This window comes from Delphinus delphis, chromosome 3 (assembly GCF_949987515.2).
Source record: "Delphinus delphis chromosome 3, mDelDel1.2, whole genome shotgun sequence".
Lineage (NCBI taxonomy): Eukaryota > Metazoa > Chordata > Mammalia > Artiodactyla > Delphinidae > Delphinus > Delphinus delphis.
The window spans coordinates 16652563-16675347 of NC_082685.1; the positions used below are offsets into that span (position 1 = coordinate 16652563).

At 48.2% G+C, this 22785-nt stretch overlaps 1 protein-coding gene across 2 annotated transcripts; it reads right to left on the reverse strand.

The window, feature by feature from the left end:
• Positions 1–467: 467 nt before the first annotated feature.
• ZNF692 (zinc finger protein 692) lies at positions 468–9089 on the reverse strand. Of its 2 annotated transcripts, none has more exons than XM_060006735.1 (12): positions 8955–9089; positions 8091–8278; positions 7777–7808; positions 7170–7433; positions 6581–6629; positions 6363–6488; positions 5799–6020; positions 5634–5711; positions 5458–5536; positions 3863–3977; positions 1084–1183; positions 468–941 (listed from the first exon to the last, which is right to left on the reverse strand). In XM_060006735.1, exons 2-12 carry the CDS (start codon positions 8264–8266, stop codon positions 644–646), a joined length of 1539 nt encoding a protein of 512 aa, XP_059862718.1. In that variant the 5' UTR covers positions 8267–8278; positions 8955–9089; the 3' UTR covers positions 468–643. The 2 variants fall into 2 exon arrangements, with proteins under 2 accessions (XP_059862718.1, XP_059862719.1); XM_060006736.1 differs by lacking the exon at positions 8955–9089 and adding an exon at positions 8779–8862.
• Between the last annotated feature and the right edge of the window lie 13696 nt (positions 9090–22785).

Genomic DNA, 22785 nt, shown 5'->3' on the forward strand with positions numbered 1-22785 from the left:
GCTGTATTTGCAGACTTCAGGAGTCACGCAAGAGACAGGCCCTTTCAAAATTCCAAGGTCTCTGGTCCCTTCCCAAGCTAGCTCAGCAATCTCGCACATATAGGCCCCTCATTTTTGCACTGGAAGGCAAGACTCTTTAGGGGCCCCTATACATTTGGTTCTCTTGGTTAGTGGAGAGTACAGATGTGGCCCAGGAACACATACCTCTAATCCTACTCCAGCCGAACCCTCTGGAATTACCTAGTGCCTTGCTTGAATGCAAGAGTGGAAGGAGTGCCAAAGCGAATTGGGAAAGAAAGCTGGGTCTTCAGGGTGGGTGCAGGTGGGGGTCTGCAGAGAGAAGAATAAGGCCTGCACTCAGGGTGCACTCAGGCACATTCCAGGAGAGCCTGCTTCCAAAGGAATCAAGATTCCTATACCTCAGGTGCCAAAACACTCGCTCTGCTGCTCTGCTCACACACGTCCATGTAAAATACTGGGTTTATTCTGTCCTTTAGGAAGACTAAAGTAGCCTGGCTCCCCTAGAGCACAGTCTTGCCCCTGCCCTGCACTCCCCATCACCCTAGTCCCCAGGGACCAGTCATCTGGCCCTTCTTGCTCCTTTCCAGTCCCTGGCTCCCCAAATTCTGGGGAGTGCTCACTGCTAAGGGAGCAGTGTGGGAGGCTGAGGAGCCAGAGAGGGCCTGGATCCCTCGTCGGTCCCCAGGGATGCAGGGGCAGAGATGCTGGAACAGGACTCCAATGGACCAGCTAATTCTTGTGGGGCCAGGAGCAAGGCGGGGTGGCTTTTGCTGCGGTGAGCTGTGACACTGTCTGGCTTCTCGAAGCGCTTGCCGCAGAACTCACAGGGGAATCGCAAGGCAGCCACCGTCTCTGCATGCTTGCGCCGATGCCAATTCAGGGACGCCTTCTGGCGGCAGGTGAACCCGCAGATCTCACACCTGAGCCAGGGACAGCAGGGGGAAGAAACGGGCCTCAGCCCATCTTGACTTCCCCAGGGGTTCCTCCTGGTCCCAACTGCCCAGATGTCCTGCCAGCACCTCCCCATTTCCCCCCACCCCGGGCTCTCTTCCCCACACTCACTGCAGGGGTTTCTCTCCAGTGTGGATGCGCCGGTGGATGACCAAGTTGCTGCTGGTGCGGAAAGACCGGGCGCAGAACTCACAAATGTAGTCTCGGGTATCTGTGGGCACATGGGGGACAGCCCAGCATCCATCCCCAAGCTGAGGCCCTTCCTTGGTCCACCCCCACTGTCCCCCAAAGGAGTACTGTCCCTATTCAGCCTGCATATCTTACTCCTCCCACCACCCCCCAACAGTGCCGTGTGACCTGTCAGACGCCCTGTGGGTGTCAAGAGCCAATCCCCTCTCCTTTCTCCCTGAACCTGCCCCCCTGCCAGCTCTAACAGCACCTGCCCATCGCCCGTCTCCAGCAGTTCTCACAGGCCTGCTGTGGTTTTTCTCTTACACCTCCTGCAGCAGAGGAGGTAGCCTTGCTTTTCATGGCATCCTGTAGACCTCTGAACCACTGCTGCTCTGTATACCCTGCCATCAGACCACGCACACACCCCTACAGCCTTCATCCCCATCACGCTCCCGCACTCCACACAGCTCTGGCTCCAGGCCCCCTCCTCAGCCATCACCACTGCTGTCAGTTTGTTTTCTACATGTCCAGCACTCCCCTCCCCTGTTCCCTGACCTTCACTGACCTGGCCGCCCCCCACAGCCCTTCTCAGCCACCATTCCCAGATCATGCCCCATCACTGCACCACCTTGAAATCACAATTTCAGACATCCCAGTTCCAGCCAGGGCCCCCTACCTTGTCCTGTTACAGTTATCCCACAGTTCCAGGCTGCCGGTCCAGCAGCCCACTGCCTTCCCACTGTCCCCCTCCCCTCTCTTTGCCCAGTTCATTTCCAGGGCATCTTTGTAGCCTTCCTCCACTCACACTACCAACTCACCTGTCCCTCTCTTCCTCAGCTGTGCCTGCTCGGTTAAAGCCCAACTCAGGACAAATACAACCCTTGGCCTGATCCAGGCCGGCACACGTACGCCAAGGGGGGCGGAAACACAACCTACAACACCCCACCCTCACCCCACTTTGAGCTCTACTTCCACACACAACTACAAGTGTCAAGTCTCACCCCCGCCGCACACACACAATGCCTCTGCATCTCCTTGGTCAGTTCACTCTCCCACTTTCTAGAGTTCAGAAGGGCATTTTCCACACGACCTCCTCTTTCTACCAACCTCACTCAGCAGTGACCTCGTTTTATAAGTCACCAAGAAGAGGAGCCAGGAGAGAATGCCCACATCCTCCCCCCACCTAATCCACCAGCCAACTTGCTTCTGTGCCCATATATGTGAATAGTCCCTGCTTCCCTGTGGCTGCCCTCCAACTGTGCTCAGATACACCCCTCCTCAACGACTTAAGGTTGCTCAACCCACCCTGGCATCAGCAAGCCTTTCCTCTCTGTGGGATCATTCCCATCTCTGTGGTCAGGCTCACAGCCCTCCAACTTACACCTATTTCTCTGCTTGTCTTCACAGTAGAACTCTGAAGAGTTGTCCATACTTGCTGTCTACACTTCCTTAGCTCGTCTCTGCTCTGAACCCAGTCCATTCTGGCTGTCATCTCCCTTGTCACATGCCATTTTGTCATCTGGTCAAGGATGGCTTCCCATCGCCCTGCCTGGTGGCCTGTTCGCATCCTCATCTCACTCAGCTCTGCAGCACCGGCACATCTCACCCCTCCCTCCTCCCTGGAGCACTTTCTCCACTTGGCTCCTCAGATACTGCTCTCTTCACCTGCTTCAACAGCACCTCTGTAGCTGCCCTTCCTACCTGCCCTGCTCAGACCTCTTCTCTACCTATGTTCACTCTCTCCCTGTAGGAACACTCCACCCATGGCTCTAAACACCATATGCTCATGATGAACACTTTTTTCTTGCCCAACATCTCCCCTGAACACGAGATTCACGTTTTCTGGGATACCTAAGTAGCATGTCCCAAATAAAATGTCATGTGCCTTTCCTGAGGCCTGCTTCTCCCTAACTTTCAGGAAGCCACATCACCTTCTGCCCAGTTGGCTCAGGCTGGAACCCTCCAAGTCACCCCTGACTCCACAGTCCTACCCATGGACAATCTGTTCTTCCCACAGTAGCCCTGGCTCCATCTTCACTCTCTTGTCAGTCTCCAGCCACTTCTCATCAACTTGACTGTCTAGGTCACTATCACTGTGCACTGCACATTCCTGCTATCCCCTATTCTCCACATGGCAGCCACAATGCTCCTTTTAAAATCAGTTCTGTCCCTCCCTCCACCGCACTGGTGCCCATCACATTTGCCAACCGATGGTGGTCTTGAAGGCCCCTACCACCTATCTGACCTCTCTTCCTTCCTTTCTAATCTCCTGGCCTCCTCTCCATTCCTGGAACAGGCCTGCAGATGCCAGTTTAGGGTCCTCTCATGTGCTGCCTCTCATGTGGATGTGGCGAAGCCTCCATTCCTCCCTTCACTTAGGTCTTTGCTCAAAGCACCTTTCACAGCTCTTTGTAGCCCTTCACTAGAGTGGACATCTTAGGTGAGTACTGCCTGCTTTATTCACTGCTGTAGCCCAGCACCTAGAACAGTTTCAAGCAGGGAGGATCTAAACACACAGAGAGTGCAGGATGAGTGTGTGAGTCAGAGTTATCCCAGAGCAGTGTGACAAGACCTGCAGATAGGAGATGATTGGCCTCATGGGGGAGGTGAAGGGACTCACAGAGGGAGGGGAAGGGACCCACAGAGGGAGGGGAAGGGACCCACAGGGGGAGGGGAAGGGACCCACAGGGGGAGGTGAGGAGGCATTTCCACCACTCACCACTGTGCAGCTTCACATGCTCCTTCAGGTGTTTCTTAAAGTTGAAGGACTTCCCACAGGCCGGCTCTGGGCAGGAGAAGGACTTTTGGTGGATGTGCTGGTACTTCTTGTGGTGCTAGGGGAGGAAGCACATGGTTTCCTCAGGGCAACCACCAGAGCTGACCCAGCAGGCAGGCTCTTCTGCCCTCTCCCACAACAGTTCTCCTTGTCACCGCCAGCTCATATCATCCTGGCCAGTCCTCACCTATACATGAGCACCCCAATCCCATCCCTTCCTGACCCCAAACTCTGCCCTCACCCTATCCTGCCCTCAACTTCCATTATCTCACCTCTTCGTCACAACCTCACCTTGCAATGCCCAGGTCCCTGAAAAAAGTGCACTTCTGGTGACACTCTTGGTTCCCTAACTATGGATTTGCCATCTGCCAGGGATGGGAACACATTTTTTGATGGGTATGATTATTCTCCTTGATATCAAAATCAATGTACAACAATATCACTCAGATGGCCTACTTTTTATTAATAGCTCACCATGGGATTATATCATTTTCTCCTAAATCTGCTTTGGAAGCACACACACACACACACACACACACACACACACACACACACACACACTCCTTCTCAACCTGGAACACTTTTAAGGATAGTGTGTTCTTCAACCTTAACTCCCCAAGTATTTCTGGGAAATATTTCTCTTTTTATCTGGTCTAATTTCACATCCTGGCTCACTAAGTTGCATGCGCTTTCCCTTTCTCCATAATCCTATTTTCCCATAATTAAACTGCTACTGGGGGCTACTTCAGTCTCCTCCATTAATAGACTCAAGTATGTCTGACCAGCCCTGCTGAATGTTCTTCTCAGAAGCCCAGAGCTTCACCACCACTTGGGGACCTTCCCCCCTCCCAAATCCCATCCACCCAGGCTTCACCATCCCTCGGGTCTGGGTCCTCTCCCGGCCTCAGAGCCCTGTGAGAGCTCTGGCTGAGTGTGGGACTGGGACTCTTCTCTCTCTGTGCCTCAAACCTCTCCTGCAGTGAGGCTGGGGACAGGTCTGTCCCCTAATCCTCCTGGAGTGAGGACCACCCACATGAGACAGCAGGGCGAGGCAGCCCGATGGAGTGAGGAACCGAGCACCATGACACACTAGATGAGAAGCCTTGGGCAATGCTTGACATTTCTGTTTTCCTTGGTTTCCTCATCTGCAAAGCAGGAGTAGTACCAGCACCCACTTCATAGGAATGCCGAGAAGATCAAAAGACTTGACACCTATCAAGTGCTTAGAATAGTCACTAGCACCCCAAAAGCCTGAGGAATGCCACCATCATCTGCATGTGGTCATCAGAGGGCCTGTGTAACAAGCAGTAGTGGGCAGCAGCTGCGCACCTGAGGCTTGGTTTTCTGCCTTATCTACTAGTCATCTGGATTAGTGATTATCAACTATAGGCAAGCTCTGCACGTCCATCCCAACTCTTCTCTCCCTGGCTCTGAACTCCCCCCACACCCTAGGCTTCTTTGCCTCAGCTTTTCCTTCAGCCCTTCTCCTCCACCCATGAGGCTACACAGAACCCAACCTGTACCCCTCACATCCTCACATTCAAATACTGCCGGTTTGAGAAGATCCTTCCGCAGCCAGGGAAGTCACAGGGCAGCAGCTCTCTTTTGGCAGCTTTCCTGGGGGAGGAGAATAGGAAGCATGAGGACTTGTGCAGGCTCTCCTCCACCTCGCTCTGCTCCCTTCCCCACCCAGAGCCACTTCCCCCAGTCCTACCTAATTCTCTTGGGGCCGATCTGAGCAGTGTCCTCATCCCATGCCGAGGCCAGAGCAGACTGAGCCTGACTCCCAGGGCTACGGGCAGCAAAGAGGGAGCAGAGGGCCTCGAGGGAGGGCCATGTCCCAGGATGCCCCTGCCCTCTGTCTCAGCCATCAGGTTACCTGGCCAGGGGCTCAGTCTGCTGGTCTGCTTGAGGGGTCCCACTGAGCTCTGGCTGTATCCTGACTTCCACAGGCAGAGGAGCTCCAGAACCCAATGAGGATGCTGATGAGGATGGCGAAGCAAGAGGAGTTGGGACAGCTGCAGGGGCCGGGGGTATCTCCCCATCCTTAAGTGCATGGGTGACAGGGGAAGGGGGTGGTCTGGGAGCATCTGGCTCACTGCTGAAAGGAGAATGAAGAAGAGGAAGGCATTATCTCCCTGGATTCTCAGCCAGCCCCAGCCCAACCCCAACCCCTAAATTGCAAAGATCCCAAACTCAGAACAACCCTACCCCTACCACAGGCTCCCTGTTCATACCTACTTTCAGCTTTCATTTTCCGCCAGAGCCTAACTTCCTTTCCACCCAATCCAAAGCCTCTAGTTCTTTCTGCCTTTTCCAAAGCCTACCCTGCCCTCTCCACCAACAAGCCCCTCCCTCAAGTCTGCAAAGCTCTGGGTTCCCCAGCCAGTCACCCCCTCCCTCCTCCTGCTCTGCTCAGCATCCTCCCTCAGCCCCAACTTGCTCATCTGGGGAGGAGCTGTAGGTCCATGGGCTGGCATCACTGAGCATCTCCTCTTCATCCTCATCTTCCTCTTCCCCGTCTTCTTCTCCTAGGGATGGGAAGGCCTCTGGCGGGGGTCCCACCTCTCTGCAGGTCCAAGGAAGGCAAGCATGAGGTCGTGCTCCCTCACTCCCATTGTCCACCCAGGTCTATCTTGTCCCCCCCAACCCCAAACTCACCTGGGCAACCTGGCCTCCTCAGTCCTCTCATCATGCTTAGATTCCAAACCTGTTGGCATAGGTAGGGTCAAAGGGGAAGGAACCCTGTATTGGAGGGATGAGGACAGGTGGAGTTCTAAGGTCTGAAGTGGTAGGAAGACTCTTAGGAAGGAGGAAGAGGGGGCAGAGGCTACTGGAGTGGGAGCGGCTGTTTTATTTTAGAGATGGTACATTCACATGGTTCAAAAAAAAGGGTTTTTTTTTGAACCATGTGAAAAGTCTCCTTTCCAATACTATACCCCAGCCACCTCATTCCTCCTACAGGTAACCTGGTTTCCTACATGCCCTTCCAGAAATATCCTATACATTCAAAAGTACATACAAATATTTTCCCTTCTCCTCTTATTTTTCCACCAACGGTAATATACCATACATCCAATTCTGTATTTTGCTTTTCATACCTAAAAGTATATTTGAGGATGTATTTCCTTGTCACCATAGAGTTTTTCCACGGAGAGAGGATCATTTTTAAAGAATGGGGTTCTGAGCTACAGGGACAAGAACACTTTTCCCTCCTTTTTCTCCATAATTCTTCTTTCCCCCAGCCTACCTGCGGGCTCTGGCCCACTCCTGGCTTCTGGGCACCAGCTTCTCTGGCCAGTACTTGCAAGGGGGACCGGATTGGGCTCCTCTGGAGATGTGGGGCCTGAAGAGGGGCCCCAGGAGAAGGTGTGGCCGGCTGAGCACTCCCACACAAACCCCCCATCTCGGCCCCCAGGTCCCCGCAGCCCAGGCACCAGGCTGCACTCTCGACTGTGAGCATGAGACAGGAGCACCAGATACTGCAGACCCTTGGGGGCCACAGGCTCAGGACCTAGAGCAGTGAAGGCAACAGTCAAGGTGAGCTGGGAGGTCCTCTCCTCTCATCCTGGAGATCCACACTCAGACAGCCCTGTACCCCCACCCCCTGGGCAACCCTGGTCCCTAATCCAGTTTACCATTCTTCAGAGCCCAAACCCCAGGGTTCTGAGATATTGCTCCCTTCTCCACAGGCTGCCTCCTTGGGCTCCCCAACTCCCCCATCTCTTCCCAAACTCACTCAAGGCTCCCTCTTATCCAATCCCCTTAGGGAGGGTGTTTCTGGGTCACACAACTCCTTGTTGCCCCTATTCTCTCTCTGGCTTCTAATCCTCTACCCCTAGCCATTCCCTACCCACCTGCACAAAGCACGCAGCCTGAAGAAGTGTACCTGCCAGGGGGACAAGAGGCAGGTCAGGTGGGGGCCCATGTGGCCAACTGCCCTCAGCTCTGGGCATTCACACACTTACGGGGTCCCCTATTCTCCTGGACCAAGAGGTGGGGGGAGACCCTGGGAGGCCACAAATCACACTGGCCTTACTGCTGAAGTGATAAATCTGCCAGTGGGAAGGAGCAGCAGGCCAGCACTTGATGTGGGGGAAAGGGGGCGGGTAGGGTGCTGGGTGTTGCAGCCTGGGTGCCCTCCGCCAGAACCCTTGACCCGGCCCCTAACCGGTCCAACAGGAACTTGGCCAGCTGCGAGTGCAGGGAGAAGCCCAGCTGCTCCTTGAGGAGGCACCACTGTTCCATGTGGCCGCCCAGGCGGATGCGGCACTTGCTGCGGCGCGCGTCCAGCTGCCGCCGCTTCTCTCGCCGCCTGCGGGACGCGTCCGCAGGGGAGGCAGCCATGAGTACCAGGGCCTGCGGGGTCGGGGAGACACGCGTGTGGGCCGACCTGATCCGAGGCCAGAGGCCCCGGCTCCACCCACCGCTGGGGCCTCAGTTTCCTCAACGGTGAATTGGAGCAGAACTAAACCACTGCAATAGCATTCGCTGCCACTGGGTCCAAACCACCTCTGCTTCCATTACAGGGCGTGTAAATTAGCGCTATGGGGTGGGTATCTTGGGGGTGGGAGGCAGGGGTACTGCATCAAAGTCAGAATGGCCTGATCCTGGGCCCACTGACGTGAAGAACTGGAGCTATGGGTAAGGAAATTTCGACTAGGAAGGGGCAGAGGGTAAGGTAACAGTTTCATCTTCAAAAGGGCATGGGTCTTTACTGGTTGATGAGGGAAGGAGAGGTCGTGTGCATTGGGAGAGCTCCTCATAGTTGGGTCGTTGTGGGTGGAGCCGGGACAGGAGGGCGGGTAAGGGGGGGTCTGGGGCCCACTCCGTCTCGGGCCGCCCCACTGAACACTCACACTGCGTCGGATGGGCCAATTCCTAAGGCAGCTCCCAGGCCGCCCAGAGCTCCCGCCGCGGCCCACTCCCACCCCGGCCTTACCTGAGCGCCCCCACCCGCCCTCATCCCGACTGCGCCTGCGCCTCCCCAGCATCGCGCGCAGGCCCGGAGAGCGGCGGGAGGACAGGGGCCCACCTAGCGCGCGCCGCCTCCGTTTCTCTTTTAAGAGGAACCCGTCCCCCTTCGCGTCGGTGGCTCCAGCTTGGAACTGGGGCCGGGGCTTGCCGGGGAGGGGAGAGTCGGAGGCTGGCTGCGCGCGCCTGCGCACTAACCGCCCAGCGCAACGCCTGCTGGGAGCCTTGATTCCCACACGAATTGTTCAGCTTCGTTGCTGAGCCCTGCGGGGGCTGTGGACGGGTCGCTTCCGCGGCAACCGCTTGTGCTTGGTGACCAAAGTTATGGGGAAATGGAATAAGTAGGGCGAAGCCCTCCTCCCTTGCGCCGACCCCAGCCCCTTCAACCTGCCCAGGGACGTGGCTTCTGCAGTTGTTCCTACTTTGTACTTAACCTTCGTTTCCCCCCACCCCACCCAATTGCCACCAAGAAGCAAACACGTGCTGCAGAATCAGACACTTTTTTTTTTTTTTTTTTTTTTTTTTGCGGTACGCGGGCCTCCCACCGTTGCAGCCCCTCCCGTTGCGGAGCACAGGCTCCGGACGCGGACGCGCAGGCCCAGCCGCGGAGCTGCACGTGGCACCCTCCCGGACCGGGGCACGAACCCGCGCCCCTTGCATCGGCAGGCGGACTCTCAACCACTGCATCACCAGGGAAGCCCCAGAATCAGATACCTTTAATACCAATTAGAGCCCTCTCCAGACCCCCAAGGCAACCACCACCTACGGCCCATTCCCTCTGTTTCCCGTCAAAAGTCATCCGAAAAGTTGCCTAGATTTGCAGCGGACTATTCCGCATTTCATTCCCTCTTCAGTTGACTCGCATGGAGCTTTTCTCTCCACCGAGCCACTGGAATGGCGCTTGTCAAGGCCACTTGGGATAGCCACTTTGCTAAAGGCAGCGGTCAGTTCTCTGCCTCTCTACCCCTAGAGCAACATCTGACAATGTAGATATTTCCCTCCATGCAACGCCCCAACCTCCACTACAGGTTGGCTTCTGTCACTTCACACACTCCTGGTTTTCCTCCCTCCTCATCGGCTCCTCCTTTCCTTTGCTGGATCTTTATCCACTGTCTAGGCAAAACAGATTGAGTGTCCTCTGGTTTGGGCTTTGGCCCTGGACAAAGTCCTCTCTTATATTTCTTCTTGTTTGATGTATTTGGCCCCATGGCTTTAAATACAGTACACTGATGACTCCCAGTTTATATTTCCAGCCTAGCCTTCTTTCAGCTCCAGACTCATATCTAACTGCCCACTTTACACTGATAATTGAGTTAAGAACTAGAACAGTGCCTGGCACATAGAGAGCAGTGACAAAAGCTAATTGATATTTTCTCAAACATGAGTGTGGCTAACACATAACACTTAACAATCCTTGCCCCTCTCCTATCTCAGTAAATGTTGCCATCATCCACCCACTTGTTCAGAACAAAAACCTGGGAATGATCCTTGACTCTTCTGTAATACCAACACCATATATTGATACATCAGCTAGTCCTGCTGATACTATCTGTAAAAATATATCTTGAATCCAATCACTTCTGGCCCTCTACACTGCTAAAACCTTACTCCAAGTCACCTGTATTAGTTTTCTGTGGTTGCTGTAACATCACCACAAACTTGGTGGCTAAAAACAGCAGACATTTTTTCACTCATAGTTATGGAGGCCGGAAGTTCGTATCAAGCTGTCATCCGGGCCATATTTCCGGCAAAGGTTCTAGGGGAAAATCCTTTCCTTGCCTCTTGTAGCTTCTAATGATGACCTGGCATTATCAGGCCTGTGGCCACATCACTCCAATCTCTGTCTCCCTGGTCACATTGCTACCTCCTCTTTTGTCTGTATCAAATCTCCCTCTGCTTCTCTTTTATAGGGACATTTGTGAAGGTATTTGGACTGACCTAGATAATCCAAATAATCTCTCCAACTCAATATCCTAAAATAATCACATCTGCAAAGTGTTTGCCAGATTGATCTGCTTCTTTCCACTCTCACCCTCACAAAGCAGGAAGGAGCAAATCTCCTGCTTAAAACCTTTCATGTTTACCAGTACAATCCCAAACCCTTATTATGGCCTCAAGGCCTGTGTGGTCTGGCCCTTGGCTGCTTCTCGGCCACCCCACCTTTCCTCACTTTGTCCACTCCGTCCTACTATTCCCACTTTTTTGCTATTTCTCAAATGTACCAAGCATGCTGGAGGGAGTTCCTTCTCTCCCGATCATCCACTCCCCAGCTCTTCATGGTGTTGTTTCCTTCTTACATATATCTCAGCTCCAAGATCACCTACTCAGATCCTTTTTGTCATTCTCTGCCCCACTGTGTCTTCTTCCTTCTCCGTCATAGCACTCATAGTTCTCTGAAATCAGTTTAGGAACTTATTTGCTTGTGTGTTTGTTGTTCGTATATGATGATTGTCGGCTATCCCAAGCTTCTCCTCTGTGGCCTAAACAGCCCAAATGACATGCTGTCCGATCATAAGCTACCCTTTAGGATGAAGCCACTATGTCCTGCCGATATCATACTCTTGCATTGTGGTACCAATGACTCAACATGATATTTGTCTGCCCAGTATAAGTTTGGAAGAAAGATCACCCACCTTATTCCAGATACTTTACTAATTAATGAAGATCTTTCATTAATCAAAAGAACAGGACTCCACAGGGGACAAACAGAAAAAAAGACTTTATTCTTTCCCTTCATGGTCCCTTACTAGACATCTGCAAAATCCTAATTTCTCTGTCCCATGGATGAAATCACAAGCGGGTTCCATAATTCTTGGTTACTCTTAGATAATAAAAAGTTCTTTATTGATTTGAGACCCAAGAACACTCTTGGTTCTGTCAGTCTGATACTGTTCAAAATAATAAAGCTCTAAACTCCTTAATCCTCCAGTAACCCTCTCCAAAGAAATCCTCTTTTTTTCTCTCAGCCTCTCTTCGATTTCTTACATCATTGAAGTAAGGGATAAGCCAAGCCTCATCCTTTGTAATAAATCCTCAAGAGAAGCACTAACTTCTTTGGCATGGAGGGGAAGGGGGGATTCTCTATATTTGTTCTCTGCCTTTAGTGATACCTTAGCCCAATCTGAGACTTTAAGAGTTCCATTCTTTCACCCCATTGCAAAGGTTAAGATTAAATTTGAGCTTTTTGTAGCTTTAGCCCTGTTGAGTTACACAGAGTTTACAGTCTCTTGAAACTGCCGATTTTTTTTTCACGGGAAGTTCGTAAGTCTCCCTATGAAGAACTTGTGAGCTAGGCGACGGGATCCATGGGGGGCATTACATTTATCCTCATGACATTTATTTTTCCTGGACTCCAGATGGCAACCTAGCTTCCTCCTTATCCCCTGCCTTGGGAAAAGCCATATCTAATAATACTGCTGTATCCTCTTAGTTCTCAGTATCTTCTCTCTAAATAGAAAAACCAACTTCCACTCCCCTGGTCCAAGAAGAGCCAAACTGCTACAGCGTTGTAACAAACCGGTGATCCGAAATCCTGAGAAGGCTCATTTGAAGTGGAGAAGGAGCACTCCACAGGCAGTTTATGCCCCAAATTTCCTGAGACCCACAGACAGGATTAGACCTTTTCAGGCCCCAAGTCTATGCACGAGTCCTTCCTCCCACCCTTTGTCTCCCCCTCATCCAATCAACGTCCGGCATCTGTTTTCTCCAGCCAATTAGCATCTCGAGGAGCCCTGTCCCGTTTGTCCTCGCCCCCTGACCATCAGTCGGCGGTGCCTGCGTTCTGAGGACAATCACACCCGAGTATGGCCCGCCACTGCCCTCCTTGACGCCATGTGGGCGAGGTGGGACTGTAGATAAGAGTCGCGGGCCGCCTCTGCTCTTGGCAGGATAGCTCGCCCGCCCTGCGTCTGGAGACCCAAGTCCCAGCCCGGGAGGGCGGAGGACACGAAGGAGAAGGAGGCCGGCTCCCGGGAGACTTCGCCGTCGGGAATGTTGCAGCAGCAGGGGTGCTTTCGGCCGCTGCGGCAGGGGACGCGGCGGAGCACAGGACGCCGGTCGCAGGGAGACATTGTGTTCCAGGTGCTGAAGCAGCAGCTGTCCAGCGACGCCGTGGTCGTACTGCACGTGGTGGAACGGGGCCTCTTCAACCAGATAGCGCGCGAGGTGACCCGGCTCAGGCGGGAGGGCGCGGACCTACGAGACGAGCGTCGGGCCACTGGGACTGCTGAGATCCGTGCCGCCCTCCGGTCGCTCTTGTCCGCGAGAGCTGCGTTTCGTGCCCGCACGTCCTCCTTCCTGGCATGTGGCCGGAGGGTGTTCCGCGCGCTGCCCGCTCTAGTCCGGAGGAGCGGGCTCCGCCTGGGGTCTCCCTGGGACAGGCCCTGCTGCCGAATGCTTGCGGAAAATCGCAGATTTACAGATACAACTAGGTTATCATCCAGGCTGTAGCAGAGATACGTGCACCTGGGCCTTTGGTGTGTTGGGGAAGAAATGAAGGTGTTTGCGGAGTAAATACCCAGAAAAGGAAGAAACATTTAAAATCAGGCAGGGATGGCATGGGCTCAGGTAAAAGTCCAAGCAAACGTGGGAGGTTAGAATCCAGGCACCTGGACCACTCCTTATGCCTCACCCCCTGGTGAAGATGGAAATAAAGGGAAATCTGATTTGCTCTCAGTAGAACCTGGCTTCTTATGTGCTGCTTTGTGGGATGTATGTGATGGGTGAGGAAAGCTCAGACAAAGATAGGGTTCCTCCAGTAGAGGAAGTGTCCTGTCTCCTCCCCTCCATCCCCAGTTCAGTATTTCTCCTCTTAGTCATCTTCATCCCCTGTACCAGGTCTTTGCACTGTCGTGCTTGTGTATTCAAATGTAGATGAGAGGTGAAGAAGCCAGAAGGGCAAGTAGAGAGTGCTGACAAAACACTAGCCACCCAAACCAAGCTTACTAGGGGAAGAGGAGCCTGAAATGAGGACTGAAGGGTAAGGAAGAGTCCTTCCCATTACCACACAGGCCCCCTACATTTTTCTCCTATTTCCTGGCAAGCTAGGACTCCCCACCTAGAACTCCCTGCTGCTTTCCTCTCGTCCTGCTCCACTTCCTGGGTTTATTCCTTCCCTTTCATTTCTGTTCTCTCTTATTCCTGTTTTATTCTCTCCATCTACTGTCATTTCTTCTGTTTTACTTCTGACTACCCCTTTTTCCTCCTTTCTGGCCCTCAATGCATATTCTTGCCTCCCTTTTCTTTCTGTCTTCTCCCCTTTTCCTTGCCTGTCTTTCATCTATTTTTCTCTGTACCTAGAAAGTTTTACATTTGGGCCAAAAATGGATCCAACCAATCCTCTACTGCCATCTCCCAGCATCAGGCTTCTAATACAGAAGAATTTGTGAGTTACCAGCATTCTGAAGTCCTTTCTTCTAGTTCTGTTCTTGTTGCATTCCCCTCCTGGTCTGTTCAGTCCACTCACCAGGCCGTATGTGGATGGTTCCCAAATGAACCATCTCTCCTTGCTTCCACCCTCCCCAGGACCTGGTGAGTCTTGCCCTCCACAGACTGTCCATTCAACTGGTGAGAAATGAAGCCACTTCCACCAGTGAGAACTGGGAAACATGGTTGGAATTCCCTCATTGTCAATCTTCAGTTTACTTTCTCCAGGAGCATCTAAAACAGCTGTGGCTAAACTTCCCGTTGGGAGCCCTGAGCAGAGACTGCAGTCTGCTGGATTAGACTGTTGGTCTTCATGCCTCATTAGCCTTGACACCCTTTAGGCTTTCTCTGAAATTCATGCAGAGGCTAAGCACACCATCCCTCTTTTCCTAGCCCAAAACCCTAATGAAAATGCTCTACCTTGAGAGCTAAATAGACAGGACTTGATCAGAAAGCAACTCTTAAGAATCCTAGAAGCCTGCTATAGCTGTGTGTAAAAATGCTCCCCATCAGTGTGCTTCCCATAGCCCTGTTTATCTAGAAGGCCTGGAAAAGGAGGAAAGGAGGTAACCTGCTAACAGCTCCAGCAGTAAAATAAGGTGAGAAGCATGTTTAGTAGGTGAGGACATGTGTTGGGAAAAATTTTTGTTGTAAGGCCTGCTTCTGATTATGCCAACCCTCTCCCTGGGTTGTAAAGACACCCAATACGATGCCTAAAACAAAATGCTTACCCCTCAGCCCTCTCCACCAAGAAAACCCAAGTCTGGCTATTGCATCTGTTGAGATGACTACTTCAAGTGTATTAAATGAAGTCTTGATATTCTGAAGGCAGTAATTTCAGACTAGAAAGCAAAGCTGAGCTCTTGGTGGACATCGGGAAAAGGAGATGGGATCTGAAAGTTGCTTGGTAGCAAGAAGTTGATGGTGTTCAAGGGGCATACAAGAAAATTGTGGGAGACAAGTGAGGTGATTCACATCTCCACTGAGACTTGAAAATAAGTCTGTATTTTCTTGGAGCACTTTAAGGTCATGACAACAGAATGAACAATGATATGGGGGTGGTCATGAGGAAGGGCTTGCAGGAAACATTTTCTCCCTTACCATGTGCACCACTGAAGTCCAACACCGAGAGAGGAGGAGAGTTGGCAGAGCACTGTGGGAGGCTTTTTAGAAGCTATTATAAGACCCTCTTTGTAACCCGAGCATCTAGACCTACTGAGTCACCTACTCCCTGCCAGCACCATATATTGGAGCCTAGGAGACAGCAGATGTGATGCTGGTAAGTCCTCCAGGATCTCCAAAGCCATTACTAGCTGAGGGTCTAGGCCTTGCTCATCTACTAAAGCTCAGTTTATCTTGAAGGTATCTTGTCTTGGGGGTGGGCAGGACAGGGGAAAGGGAATGTCGAAGGAGATCAGAGAAACAACTGGGAAGCTTGGGGGAAGGACTCTGAGGCACTAAGGAGACAAAGTTCCAAGAGCAGGAAGAAAAGACTCCTCTAAATTAGATGACCCTGACTCTTCATTATTGTTCCATCCTCCACCCCATCACTCCTACCCTGCCCTAGCCTGGCACTACCTCCTCCTCAGCCTGCCCCCAATTCTTGCTCTGCCCATCATCTCCACTTCACCCAGCTCCCTACAGCAAGGTAAGAAGACACCTTAAGTCCCAGGACATTGTTATCTTGTACATGTGCATCTACTTCCAGGAGGTGAAACAGCAAAAAGGCAGCCGAGTGGAGTTAGAACCAGAGTCAGGGGCATTGCCTGTAAAGAGTTTAAATACAAAATAAAAGCAAATAAGTCAGTGCTTTTTAATTACCATCATACCCTATCAATCATAAACCATGTTAGTGATAAAACACTTGGCCCAGGTAACATCTCCTAGTGGTCTAAATTCTAAACAACTGTAGAATTACAGTTCAGTTAGTCTGTCTCAAGATCCTTATGCTTCAAGTAGCACATTCTTGTTTGTCCTTTAATAAACATTATATTCTACATGGAAGTTAATTTGGAGAACTCCCATTGCTGGGTTGGCCCACTCGGCTACACATGCTCACTTCCAAAGTAAGTTCCTAACAGTTTGGTTTGGAAGCATTTGAGCTCACTTTGGGCACATATAGCATCTCCATGGCTTAAGGTACCACATATACCTGCATTTAAATAGTGGATTCAAAATAAACCATAGCACAGTGGTTGTAAAGATGGAGATTCAGCTTGAGTTAAACAATTCTGTCATTCTACATAGCCACTTGCCTGGAAGCTAAAGTGGCAAAACGGTGTAAACTACAAAGTGTAATATGTTTGGTGAGCACAGATTTTAGTTTATGCATGAAATATTTCATGGAATTTGAACATTTTTTAAAATTGATAAAGCTAGAATAAATGAATCTAGAAAAGAAAATATCACATCAGTAGTAGAACTTAGCCAAATAGCTTTAAAGCTTTCCTCAGTCCTGCCCAGCAGTCCTAAAAGCTGCATCTTCTTGCTACATGACATTTCAGTTCCTCTCAAAAGGTATTCTAGGTATTTCAAGTATCTTGCTCTAACACCACCTTTCTTTCTAGTCCACTCCTTCTGGCCCACTCCTTTTTTTTTTTTTCTTTTTACATCTTTATTGGAGTATAATTGCTTTACACTGGTATGTTAGTTTCTGCTGTATAACAAAGTGAATCAGCTATACATATACATACATCCCCATATCTCTTCTGTCTTGCGGCTCCCTCCCACCCACCCTATCGCAACCCTCTATGTGGACACAAAGTACCGAGCTCATCTCCCTGTGCTATGTGGCTGCTTCCCACTAGCTACTTTACATTTGGTAGTGTATATATGTCCATGCCACTCTCTCACTTTGTCCCAGCTTACCCTTCCCCCTCCCGGTGTCCTCAAGTCCATTCTTTGTGTCTCAGTCTTTATTCCTGTCCTGCCCCTAGGTTCTTCAGAACCATTTTTTTTTTTTTTTTTAGATTCCATATATATGTGTTAGCACATGGCATTTGTTTTTCTCTTTCTGACTTAATTCACTCTGTATGACAGTCTCTAGGTCCATCCACCTCACTACAAATAACTCAATTTCGTTTCCTTTTATGGCTGAGTAATATTCCATTGTATATATGTGCCACATCTTCTTTATCCATTCATCTGTCGTTGGACACTTAGGTTGCTTCCATGTCCTGGCTATTGTAAATAGTGCTGCAATGAACATTGTGGTACATGACTCTTTTTGAATTATGGTTTTCTCATGGTATATGCCCAGTAGTGGGATTGCTGGGTCATATGGTAGTTCCATTTTTTTGTTTTTTGAAGAACCTCCATACTGTTCTCCATAGCGGCTGTATCAATTTACATTCCCACCAACAGTGTAAGAGGGTTCCCTTTCCTCCACACCCTCTCCAGCATTTATTGTTTGTAGATTTTTTGATGATGGCCATTCTGACAGGTGTGAGGTGATACCTCATTGTAGTTTTGATTTGCATTTCTCTAATGATTAGTGATGTTGAGCATCCTTTCATGTGTTTGTTGGCAATCTGTATATCTTCTTTGGAGAAATGTCTATTTAGGTCTTCTGCCCATTTTTGGATTGGGTTGTTTGTTTTTCTGATATTGAGCTGCATGAGCTGCTTGTAAATTTTGGCGATTAATCCTTTGTCAGTTGCTTCGTTTGCAAATATTTTCTCCCATTCTGAGGGTTGTCTTTTCGCCTTGTTTATGGTTTCCTTTGCTGTGCAAAAGCTTCTAAGTTTCATTAGGTCCCATTCGTTTATTTTTGTTTTTATTTCCATTTCTCTAGGAGGTGGGTCAAAAAAGATCTTGCAGTGATTTATGTCATGGAGTGTTCTACCTATGTTTTCCTCTAAGAGTTTTATAGTGTCTGGCCTTACATTTAGGTCTTTAATCCATTTTGAGCTTATTTTTGTATATGGTGTTAGGAAGTGTTCTAATTTCACTCTTTTACATATAGCTGTCCAGTTTGCCCAGCACCACTTATTGAAGAAGATGTCTTTTCTCCATTATATATTCTGGCCTCCTTTATCAAAGATAAGGAGACAATATATGCGTGGGTTTATCTCTGGGCTTTCTATCCTGTTCCATTTATCTATATTTCTGTTTTTATGCCAGTACCATACTGTCTTGCTTACTGTAGGTTTAGTATAGTCTGAAGTCCAGGAGCCTGATTCCTCCAGCTCCATTTTTCTTTCTCAAGGGGTCTTTTGAGTTTCCATACAAATTGTGGGTCTTTTGAGTTTCCATACAAATTGTGAAATTTTTTGATCTAGTTCTGTGAAAAATTCCACTGGTAGTTTGACAGGGATTCCATTGAATCTGTAGATTGCTTTGGGTCTTTTGAGTTTCCATACAAATTGTGAACTTTTTTGATCTAGTTCTGTGAAAAATTCCACTGGTAGTTTGATAGGAATTGCATTGAATCTGTAGATTGCTTTGGGTAGTATAGTCATTTTCACAATGTTGATTCTTCCCATCCAAGATCATGGTATATCTCTCCATCTGTTTGTATCATCCTTAATTTCTTTCATCAGTGTCTTATAGTTTTCTGCATACAGGTCTTCTGTCTCCTTAGGTAGGTTTATTCCTAAGTATTTTATTCTTTTTGTTGCAGTGGTAAATGGGAGTGTTTCCTTAATTTCTCTTTCAGATTTTTTACCATCAGTGTGTAGGAATGCAAGACATTTCTGTGCATTAATTTTGTATCCTGCTACTTTACCAAATTCATTGATTAGCTCTAGTAGTTTTATAGTAGCATCTTTAGGATTCTCTATGTATAGTATCATGTCATCTGCAAACAGTGACAGCTTTACTTCTTCTTTTCTGATTTGGATTCCTTTTATTTCTTTTTCTTCTCTGATTGCTGTGGATAAAACTTCCAAAACTATGTTGAATAATAGTGGTGAGAGTGGGCAACCTTGTCTTGTTCTTGATCTTAGTGGAAATGGTTTCAGTTTTTCACCATTGAGAACGATGTTGGCTGTGGGTTTGTCATATATGGCCTTTATTATGTTGAGGTAAGTTCCCTGTATGGCTACTTTCTGGAGGGTTTTTATCATAAATGGGTGTTGAATTTTGTTGAAAGCTTTTTCTGCATCTATTGAGATGATCATATGGTTTTCTCTTCAGTTTGTTAATATGGTGTATCACATTGATTGATTTGTGTATATTGAAGAATCCTTGCGTTCCTGGGATAAACCCCACTTGATCATGATGTATGATCCTTTTAATGTGCTGTTGGATTCTGTTTGCTAGTATTTTGTTGAGGATTTTTGCATCTATATTCATCAGTGATATTGGCCTGTAGTTTTCTTTTTTTGTGACATCTTTTCTTTTTTTGTGACATCTGGTTTTGGTATCAGGATGATGGTGGCCTCGTAGAATGATTTTGGGAGTGTTCTTCCCTTTGCTATGTTTTGATAGAGTTTGAGAAGGATAGGTGTTAGCTCTTCTCTAAATGTTTGATAGAGTTTGCCTGTGAAGCCATCTGGTCCTGGGCTTTTGTTTGTTGGAAGATTTTTAATCACAGTTTCAATTTCAGTGCTTGTGATTGGTCTGTTCATATTTTCTCTTTCTGCCTGGTTCTGTCTCAGAAGGTTGTGCTTTTATAAGAATTTGTCCATTTCTTCCAGGTTTTCCATTTTATTGGCATATAGTTGCTTGTAGTAATCTCTCATGATCCTTTGTATTTCTGCAGTGTCTGTTGTTACTTCTCTTTTTTCATTTCTAATTCTGTTGATTTGAGTCTTCTCCCTTTTTTTCTTGATGAGTCTGGCTAATGGTTTATCAATGTTGTTTGTCTTCTCAAAGAACCAGCTTTTAGTTTTATTGATCTTTGCTATCGTTTCCTTCATTTCTTTTTCATTTATTTCTGATCTGAACTTTTTGATAGCTTTCCTTCTGCTAACTTTGGGGTTTTTTGTTCTTCTTTCTCTAATTACTTTAGGTGTAAGTTTAGATTGTTTATTTGAGATGTTTCTTGTTTCTTGAGGTAGGATTGTATTGCTATAAACTTCCCTCTCAGAACTGCTTTTGCTGTGTCCCATAACTTTTCGGTTATCGTGTTTTCATTGTCATTTGTTTCTAGGTATTTTTTGATTTCCTCTTTGATTTCTTTAGTGATCTCTTGATTATTTAGTAGTGTATTTTTTAGCCTCTATGTGTTTGTATTTTTTACAGATTTTTTCCTGAAATTGATATCTAGTCTCATAGTGTTGTGGTAGGAAAAGATACTTGATATGATTTCAATTTTCTTAAATTTACCAATGCTTGCTTAGTGACCCAAGATATGACCTATCCTGGAGAATGTCCCATGAGCACTTGACAAGAAAGTGTGATCTGATGTTTTTGGATGGACTGTCTTATAAATATCAATTAAGTCCATCTTGTTTAATGTATCATTCAAAGCTTGTGTTTCCTTATTTATTTTCACTTTGGATTATCTGTCCATTGGTGAAAGTGGGGTGTTAAAGTCCCCTACTATGATTGTGTTACTGTCAATTTCCCCTTTTATGGCACTTAGCATTTGCCTTATGTATTGCGGTGCTCCTATGTTGGGTGCATAAATGTTTACAATTGTTATATCTTCTTCTTGGTTTGATCCCTTGATCGTTATGTAGTGTCCTTCTTTGTCTCTTTTAATAGTCTTTATTTTAAAGTCTATTTAGTATCATATGAGAATTTCTACTCCAGCTTTCTTTTGATTTCCATTTGCATGGAGTATCTTTTTCCATCCCCTCACTTTCAGTCTGTATGTGTCCCTAGGTCTGAAGTGGGTCTCTTGTAGACAGCATATGTACAGGTCTTGTTTGTGTGTCCATTCAGCCAGTCTATGTCTTTTGCTTGGAGCCTGTAATATATTTACATTTAAAATAGTTATTGATATGTATATTCCTATTACCATTTTCTTAATTGTTTTGCGTTTGTTATTGTAAGTCTTTTCCTTCTCTTGTGTTTCCTGTCTAGAGAAGTTCCTTTAACCTTTGTTGTAGAGCTGGTTTGGTGCTGCTGAATTTTCTTAGCTTTTGCTCCTCTGTAAAGGTTTTAGTTTTGAATCTGAATGATATCCTTGCTGGGTAGAGTAATCTTGGTTGTAGGTTTTTCCCTTTCATCACTTTATGTATGTTCTGCCATTCCCTTCTGACTTGCATAGTTTCTGCTGAACGATCAGCTGTTAACCTTATGGAGATTCCCTTCTGTGTAAATTGTTGCTTTTCCCTTGCTGCTTTTAATATTTTTTCTTTGTATTTAATTTTTGACAGTTTTTTTAATATGTCTTGGCATGTTTCTCCTTGGATTTATCCTGTATGGGACTCTGCGCTTCCTGGACTTGATTGACTATTTCCTTACCCATATTAGGGAAATTTTCAACTATAATCTCTTCAAGTATTTTCTCAGTCCCTTTTGTTTTCTCTTCTTCTTCTTGGACCCCTATAATTCGAATGCTGGTGTGTTTAATATTGTCCCAGAGGTCTGTGAGACTGTCCTCAATTCTTTTCATTCTTTTTTCTTTATTCTGCTCTGCGGTAGTTATTTCCATTGTTTTATCTTCCAGGTCACTCATTCATTCTTCTCCCTCAGTTATTCTGCTATTGATCCCATCTAGAGTCTTTTTCATTTCATTTATTGTGTTGTTCATCATTGTTTGTTTCATCTTTAGTTCTTCTAGGTCCTTGTTAAATGTTTCTTGCATTGTGTCCATTCTATTTCCAAGATTTTGGATCATCTTTACCATCATTACTCTGAATTCTTTTTCAGTTAGACTGCCTATTTCCTCTTCCTTTGTCTGGTCTGGTGGGTTTTTACCTTGCTTCTTCATCTGCTGTTTTTTTTCTGTCTTCTCTTTTTGCTTAACTTACTGTGTTTGGGATCTCTGTTTCGCAGGCTGCAGGTTTGTATTCCCCGTTGTTTTTGGTGTCTGCCCCCAGTGGCTAAGGTTGGTTCACTGGGTTGTGTAGGCTTCCTGGTGGAGGGGACTAGTGCCTGAGTTCTGGGGGATGAGGCTGGATCTTGTCTTTCTGGTAGGCAGGACCACGTCCAGTGGTGTGTTTTGGGGTGTCTGTGAACTTATTTTGATTTTAGGCAGCCTCTCTGCTAATGGGTGGTGTTGTGTTCCTGTCCTGCTAGTTGTTTGGCATAGGGTGTCCAGCACTGTAGCTTGCTGGTCGTTGAGTGGAGCTGGGTCTTAGCGTTGAGATGGGGATCTCTGGGAGAGCTTTTGCTCTTTGATATTACATGGGGCCAGGAGGTCTCTGGTGGACCAATGTCCTGAACTCGGCTCTCCCACCTCAGAGGCTCAGGCCTGACACCAAGACCCTGTCAGCCACATGGCCATGGCTGGAGATGGGTGGGAGGCACGGGCTGCGGGCACTCAGGCTCCCCGGGGATGGGCACAGCCAGTGGCACAAGTTTGCAGGTCTGGCGGGCACATGCGTGGGCAGGTGGGCTGCGCTGGGCTGCTC